At 60.7% G+C, this 7,810-nt stretch overlaps 1 protein-coding gene across 1 annotated transcript; it reads left to right on the top strand.

Moving 5' to 3' along the window:
* Positions 1–4,481: 4,481 nt before the first annotated feature.
* On the top strand, positions 4,482–6,296 carry LCN9 (lipocalin 9). Its single transcript, XM_032261863.1, has 5 exons — positions 4,482–4,732; positions 5,125–5,198; positions 5,656–5,766; positions 6,031–6,132; positions 6,239–6,296. The coding sequence occupies exons 1-5, from the start codon at positions 4,500–4,502 to the stop codon at positions 6,259–6,261; spliced, it is 543 nt and encodes a 180-aa protein (XP_032117754.1). The 5' UTR covers positions 4,482–4,499; the 3' UTR covers positions 6,262–6,296.
* Positions 6,297–7,810: the final 1,514 nt, after the last annotated feature.

The following is a 7,810-nucleotide window of genomic DNA, read 5'->3' as shown; positions in this document are numbered from 1 at the left end:
CGGGCCGGCGTCGGCTCCGCCCCTGCGGAGTACACGGGGATGGCGGGACGGCGTCGGCTCCGCCCCTGTGTAGTACACGGGGATGACGGGACGGCGTCGGCTCCGCGCCTGTGTAGTACACGGGGATGGCGGGACGGCGTTAGCTCCGCCCCTGTGTAGTACACGGGGATGACGGGACAGCGTTAGCTCCGCCCCTGCGGAGTGCACGGGGATGACAGGACAGCGTTAGCTCCGCCCCTGTGTAGTACACGGGGATGACAGGACAGCGTCAGCTCCGCCCCTGTGTAGTACACGGGGATGACAGGACAGCGTCAGCTCCGCCCCTGCGGAGTGCACGGGGATGGCGGGACGGCGTCGGCTCCGCCCCTGTGTAGTACACGGGGATGACAGGCAGCATCGGCTCCGCCCCTGCGGAGTACACGGGGATGGCGGGCCGGCGTCGGCTCCGCCCCTGCGGAGTACACGGGGATGACGGGACGGCGTCGGCTCCGCCCCTGTGTAGTACACGGGGATGGCGGGACGGCGTCGGCTCCGCCCCTGCGGAGTACACGGGGATGACGGAACGGCGTCGGCTCCGCGCCTGCGGAGTGCACGGGGATGGCGGGACGGCGTCGGCTCCGCCCCTGCGGAGTACACGGGGATGGCGGGCCGGCGTCGGCTTCGCCCCTGCGGAGTACACGGGGATGACGGGCAGCATCAGCTCCGCCCCTGCGGAGTACACGGGGATGGCGGGACGGCGTTAGCTCCGCCCCTGCGTAGTACACGGGGATGGCGGGACAGCGTTAGCTCCGCCCCTGCGTAGTACACGGGGATGACGGGCAGCATCAGCTCCGCCCCTGCGGAGTACACGGGGATGGCGGGACGGCGTCAGCTCCGCCCCTGCGGAGTACACGGGGATGACGGGCAGCATCGGCTCCGCCCCTGCGGAGTACACGGGGATGGCGGAAGTGTTAGCTCCGCCCCTGCGGAGTACACGGGGATGATGGAAGTGTTAGCTCCGCCCCTGCTCAGTACACAGGGATGACCGGACGGCGTCAGCTCTGCCCAGCTGAGTCCGAGGGTGGCCGTCCAGGCTCTTACACCACAGAAGGTCCGGAATGAAAGCAGCTCTCTTCACCTCCGGAATGGATTTATTTGGCTCACTGTCCCCACCGGACATTTAAACCAAGTAGCTCCCTTATGCTGGGAGCAACAGAAACACTGCCTTGACCGCTGGCCTAATGTAACCATCCGTCATTGCATGGATTCTGCACAGACACACGGACACGCGTGCATGCACATGACACACATGTACATGCACGTGCACACACACACACGCACACACACACACACACAGTGCTACAACAAAAATATTTGGGTTTTTTTTTTTTTTTTTGAGATAGTCTCTACCACCCAGGCTGGAGTAAGCGGTGCCATCTGGGCTCACTGCAACCTCCACCTCCTGGGTTCAAATGATTATCCTGCCTCAGCCTCAGTGTAGCCCAAATTACAGGTGCCCGCCACTATGCCCAGATAATTTTTGTATGTTTTTAGTAGAGACAGGGTTTCACCATGTTGGCCAGGCTGGTCTAGAACTCCTGGCCTGAAGTGATCTGCCCACCTTGGCCTCTCAAAGTGCTGGAATTACAGGCGTGAGCCACTGCGCCTGGCCCACAACAAAGAGAGGTGTTTGCCACCATCTGGTCCCAACACCCTGGCCTATGTTGCTATGCCCCTAACAGAACCCAGTGGCTTGTGGCACCATTTTATGGCCGTGGCTGCCCTCGGGCACATTGAGACGCTGTATTCTAGGCCTCCTGTGGCCACAGGGGCCCTGGGTAAAAGCCATCTAAATTCTAGCCGATCTCCCACAGAGGCTTCACAGATAGACCAGGTCAGTCTTTCACAGGTAGTCATCTGGCCATAATCTTTATGCCCTCAAGAGGCTGAGAAATGGTCACAGTGCAGAGAGGCACTGGCTAAGTCTACACAGCCAGCCTTGAGCGAGAGACCCCACAGCGTTTCCTGTGTGGACGCTGAAATGTACCACTGGCGGAAAACTATCTTGCAAAGTCGAATGGCCCCAGACATTCTAACGGTGGCCCAAGGGTGTCGAGGGGCTGTGTAGGGAACCAGTCCCACATCACACCTGTGGGTACCCCAAGTTCAGTGGCGACAAAAGAGTGAGAAAAAGACAGATTAGGAGAGAAAGTGGGACCGGGGGCCATCACTCATTACTGGAGGGGACAGTGAAGGCCCCGAGCTCTGATCATCCACACTATTTATTGGTTACAATTGCTTTGATCTACGGGGTAGGGGTGGAGTGATGGTGGATGAACCAGTGAGCCGGAACTGATGTGTCATCCTAAGGATTGATAACAGTGGCAGTTTGGGAGCTTCGCAAAACAAGGACATGTGGTTGTCTTTAGTTTATTATCTGTGTGCAGCTGATGGAACTCGGGCCTTACCAGGAGCCTACAAGTCTGGCTACCATCATAGCGCTACGAGGGAGTTTTACGTCCTTGAGCACAAGGTTTATGTAACAGAGCCCAGGTCACCCTGCACCGGAACATGAGGCATGCTCACCAAACCCCAATGCTGCGCGTATGTACCTGTCGATTCTGGAGTATTTCTCCGGCGTTAAAGGATGTGCATCAAAAGACACAGGTGGCCTCCAACGCCAGGTTACCACTCAGTGACCGGGTGGGTTCGTGGCGTAGCGGAGGACCTTCTTAGTGGCAGGGCGCCCTCGCGGCCCGGGCGTCACGTGATGTGGCAGAACATATTGCTGCTGATTGTTCCAAGGCAGCCCCCCAGTTTGTACGACCGTTTCAGCAGGCACTGCCTCTACGCCCCCAAAACAGAGCGGCCACTGGGAACAAACGGACCTCCTTCACTCCCGCGCTGCGTCCGCTGCCCGCAACAATGACCCCCTATCAGCAGGAGGCAGCAGGAGTGCTGTGCCCCTCCCCCTGCGAGTCTCATAATGAAGCAATGCCCCAGCATGGCAGGGATCCTGCACAGTCCCACGGTGGGGTAGCGGCAGGCCTCGGTGACAGCTGTTCAGCGCCGGCCGAGCGGCGGCGTTAAGCATGAAACACGGAGAGCCCGCGCCTTTGACAAAGGCTGCAAGGTGGCCAAAGCCCACCCAGACCGCGGGCCACGCCTCCCCCGGGCCTTCAGGCATGGCAGGATAACGAAGGAATTCTGAACAGGGCCCCTTTCGGATTAAACAAGTTTTATCGGGGTTTAAAGGAACTCTCCAAACCTCCACAAACACGTTTTACTGGAGGCTACAGGAAGGAGTGCCCCAAGCCTCCATGATTTAGCAGGGACAAGGCGAGGGTGGTCTCCGCAGCAGCCCCGGGGCCTCTAGGTTAAGCAGATGCAGAGGCTCCAGAGGACGGTCTTCAGGCCACAGTTACAGAGGAGAAGTTCATGACATGTCTTGGGGAACGCACACTTACTTGCAGACACGTAGCTTCGCAGGTAAATCCGCTCTGGAAAGCTGTGACTGAGCTGGCCTGGTGCTGTTTCCTGTCCCTCTCCGCGTGCCGTCTGCAGAGCAGACTCTCTTCTTTCCCAGCTCGTCTGCATCTCGTCACGGGGCTGGGACAAGCAGCAGCCGGGCCCTCGGCTGGGTCTGGGAACACCGTGACTCTGTAGGCTCCAGCACCAGACGCTGTGCTGGGGAAGGGGCGGGAGGGGGTGGGAGGGGAACAGGGACACTGTGAGCTCCACAGACACAGCCACTGTGGGTCCTCTTGCAGGCTGAGAGGCTGTCCCCTGCCTTTGGGACACGGTGTGTGCCTCCAGTGAAGGGACAGAAGGTCCCTTGGCCCACAGGCCCAGGAAGCTCCCACAGGGAGTGGGATGACCTCCTTCCCATCGAGGAGGAGGGCAGCGGCCTCAGGGCCTTTGGCTGCATGCCCAGTGGGCACAGGATGTGTGTGGATGGGCCGGGGGTGGGCCGCCCCGAGGGGCTGGAATTCATAGGGCAGCAGGGTATAAAGGGGGCAGAGGCCTGGGGCAAGGCACCCACGGCAAGGATGGCTCTGCTGCTGCTGAGCCTGGGGCTCGGCCTCATCTCGGCCCAGGAGTTCAACCCCCACAAGGTTGTGCAGAGGAACTACAACATGGCCAGGGTGGGTCTGCACTGCGGTCTGCGGGGAGGGGCCAGGCCTCAGGGCCTCGGACCTGTGACCAAGGTGGCTGCTCCAAGGGGAGCCCACCTCTCCTCCCCAAGCTGTGACGGCAGCCTGGGAAGGCAGGGGTTGCTCCGAGAGGGTCAGGCAGGGGAGGCCTGGGAGGGTGACTGGGTCCCTGGAAGGGCAGAGGGGAAACCTGGGGAGTGGAGTGGGGACCAGCAGGGAGATGGGGCCCCTACGAGGACAGAGGGCTTCCTAGGAGTAGAGGGGAAATGAAAGGGAGTCTGAGGGAGAGCAGGGAGAGGGGGGCCTTGAGAGGACAGAGGGCAGAGAGGGCCCTGGAAGGGTGGAGGGGCTCTGGTTGGGAGCCAGATGCTCAGGGGCGGGGCCCTGGGAGGGAGGACTGTGGGCACGATGCCTCCCAGGGCTGACCTAGGGCCCCCACCCACTGGGGCCCTTTGTCTTCAGGTTTCGGGGGTCTGGTATTCTATTTTCATGGCCTCAGATGACCTGAATCGGATTAAAGACGACGGGGACCTGAGGGTCTTCGTCCGGAATATTGAACACTTGAAGAATGGCAGCCTCAGATTTGATTTCCAATGCATGTACGTGTTGCATCAGAAAGATCCATGCCCCACCACCCCAGTGCACACACTCACACTTGCACACACGCTCACACGCTCATGAGCTCGAGCTCCTGGGAGAGCCTGAGCCTGCGCGTATGACCCCGGGCAGGGCGAGGTGGGAGCAGGGACTTGGTCAGCCTGGTGCTGTGTTCTTCCCTGGAACATGGAGATGAAGTCGCCCCCCTTCCGAGGCTGGGGTGAGGTTTGTGGCAATGAGGGTGTCAGGGGTGGGGGCTGTAGCAGGGCCCGACTGTGGAATGGCACCCTGGGCATTGGGGTGGGGAGCTCGTGCCCTGGAGGGGGTTGGCTCTGCTGTCGCATGTCCAGGGGGCTGGAGCTCCACTCCCAGCATCATCCTGGCTGGCTTCCAGGGTGCAGGGGGAATGCGTGGCCGTGGCGGTGGTCTGCAAGAAGACAGAGAAGAATGGGGAATACTCCATCAACTGTGAGTGGAAGCCAGACTCCCCCTGGTCTGACAGCTGGGGGTCCCCTTTCTCCAGGGCCTGGGCCACATTCTGGCAGCCACTAACTTTGGGGATTTTATGTAAGCCCCCAACAGCTTGAGTCTGCCCTGAAAGCACCCATCCTGGCACCAACCCTATGGGGGCTCCTGGCCCAGGGGAAGCAGGGAGGCGTGCTGGGCTCTGGAAAACGAGCCCACTGAGGGGCCACCGGGCTCTGCAAGCCAATGACAAGGAGGGAGGGGGCTGTGCCGCTGCGCACGCCCTGGGTGAGCGTGGGGTCTCCACTGGGCGAGCACTGTGAGCTCCTCCCCTCCCCTCTCAAAAGGCCACTTGAGCTGGCATCCTCACTGAAGGCCACACAGCACACCTATCACAGGACCCTGAGGGTGGTGAGGCCGTGGCGACAGCCAGGTCATGCTGACCGATGTCTCCACGCAGATGAGGGCGAGAACACTGTGGCGGTCTCGGAGACCGACTACAATGTGTTCGTCACCTTCCACCTCCAGAACGTCAGGAACGGGAGTGAGACCAACGTGCTGGCGCTCTACGGTACTCCCGCTGACCCCTCTGACCCCCTTGGAATCTGGCCCAACCCTGGTGGAGGGTCTCACCTGGGGTTTGGAGAGGTGGCACCCATTTGCCATTCCTAGCCACAGACACACTGTTAGGGTGCTGGGCGCTGCAGGCTTTCACCTCCCGTCTCACTCAGCACAAAGTCCCTCCGGTCAGGGTGTGACCCCCCGCCTAGCCTCAGCACTGCCTGAGCGCCCCCAGCCAGGCCCACCCTTCACACAGAGCCAACTCTGTTCCCAGCACGGGTCCCACAGCTGGAACCCTCCTTCCTGAGCAGATTTGAGGAAACCTGCAGAAAGTACGGACTCGGCTCACAAAATATTGTCGACTTGACCAACCAAGGTCAGCCCCGTGGCTCCCAGACCAAGAGGGAGGCGGGATGGGCTGGGGATGGGGTGTTCCCACCTGGTCCCTGTCCCTGCACTGAGAGCCTTCTCTGTCCTCCCAGATCCCTGCTACTCCAAGCGCTAGAGGAGCCCACCCAGGAGGCCCAGGAGGACCATGTGTGAGCTGCAACTCGGGTCGTGGAGGGGGCTGTATGGGGAGAGCTTGGGGCCAATATCAGAGGCTGGGGGGTCCCAGCCCAGGAGGACCACGTGTGAGCTGCAACTCGGGTCGTGGAAAGGGCTGGATGGGGAGAGCTTGGGGCCAACGTCAGAGGCTGGGGGTCCCAGCCCAGGAGGGCCACCGGTGCCCACCTCTCCCCTGGTCTGGGAACAGAACACAAGGTGCTTGGTGAAAGGGGCCGTGAAAAGCATCACTGGAGTCGGGGCAGCGATGGGGCCTTCCAGGGTGGTGGGGTCTGAGCAGAAAGTGTGATGAGGCCTGTGGGAGTCTCCAGGGGCTGCTGTCACCACGAGCGGGTGACTCAGACAACCAGGATTTACTTTCTCACAGCCTGGAGCCCGAGGTCTGCAATCCAAGGCTGTGCTCCCTCCACTGGCTCCAGGGAGGGTCCTTCCTGCCTCTTCCAGCTGTGGGGGCTCCAGGTGTCCCTGGCTTGTGGCAGTGTCACTCCAGGCTCTGCCCCAGTCTTCTGTCTCTTCTGTCTCTTCTAAGGACACCTGTCGTTGGATTTAGGCCTGTCTTCAACCGGAACGATCTCCTGCCAAGATCCTTAGCATCACACCTGCAAAGACACCTTTCCATCAGACGCCTTCACAGGCCCCAGCCACTAGGAGACGAGAATGTCCTTTTAGGGACACCACTCAGGCCACCAAGGTTCCTTCTCCAAGCTGCCCCTCCCTTCTCAGGAATGGTCCCAGCCCAGCAAAAAACCCCCAGGGCACCCCTTCCCTTCCCAGAGCCTGAGCCTCCTAGAGATATGGCCCTAAAGGCACCTCTGCATTTCTGCATGAGAGTCCCTGGGGTTAAAGGAGCAGGTGCACCTGTGGTGCGTGGTGGCCCCCAGATGCAGGTGACAGCAACCAAGGCCCTACCCCTTCCCTTCCCTCCCCTCCCCGCCCCTCCCTGAACTCAGCCACTGCCTTTGGGGGAGGATGATCGATAGGGTCACAGCTGAGGCAGGTACCCATGCCCCCTCCATGTTTTGGTGAATAAAAGGGAGGTACCAGCCAATCCGTGGTGATTTTCTGGGTTGACAGCGATTGGTGGTTGGGCATCTGTTAGATGTGAAAATGAAAGGGTGCTCTCGAAATCCCAAAACCGCAGAAGGGACACGAGTCGGTGATTTCTGAAGGTCAGGAATGGGAAGTAGGAGTGTGGCCGGAAAGGGGCAGCAGGAGGGCCCCACTGACGGTGCAGTGTCCCGCACTGTGACCCCAGCGTGGACACGAGACCCTGCACGTTCAGCAAATGTGCGGCTCCGTCTGAGGAGCCCTGGCCCTGCCCCTCCCCAGGGGAGAACATTTTGCAGCCTAAGACCCAGAAACATTTGCACTGGGGGCATACACTGGGCAGCATCTGTGTGAGCTCTGCAAGGGGTCCATCCTGCGGGACACAGTCTCGGGTGCTGAGGAAGAACCTGTCCCCAGAGCCAGCGCCTGCTTGTAAAGGAACC

This window comes from Sapajus apella, unplaced genomic scaffold (assembly GCF_009761245.1).
Source record: "Sapajus apella isolate SASKATOON/1434 unplaced genomic scaffold, GSC_monkey_1.0 scaffold126, whole genome shotgun sequence".
Classification (NCBI taxonomy): domain Eukaryota; kingdom Metazoa; phylum Chordata; class Mammalia; order Primates; family Cebidae; genus Sapajus; species Sapajus apella.
This window is presented reverse-complemented; position numbering and strand designations above follow the sequence as displayed.

Coding starts and splice junctions, on each gene's coding strand:
- LCN9 (XM_032261863.1), top strand. CDS start 4,500: ATGCTCAGGGGCGGGGCCCTGGGAGGGAGGACTGTGGGCACGATGCCT. Junction 5,199..5,655: donor TGGGGAATACTCCATCAACT/GTGAGTGGAAGC, acceptor GTCTCCACGCAG/ATGAGGGCGAGAACACTGTG. Junction 6,133..6,238: donor TGTCGACTTGACCAACCAAG/GTCAGCCCCGTG, acceptor CTGTCCTCCCAG/ATCCCTGCTACTCCAAGCGC.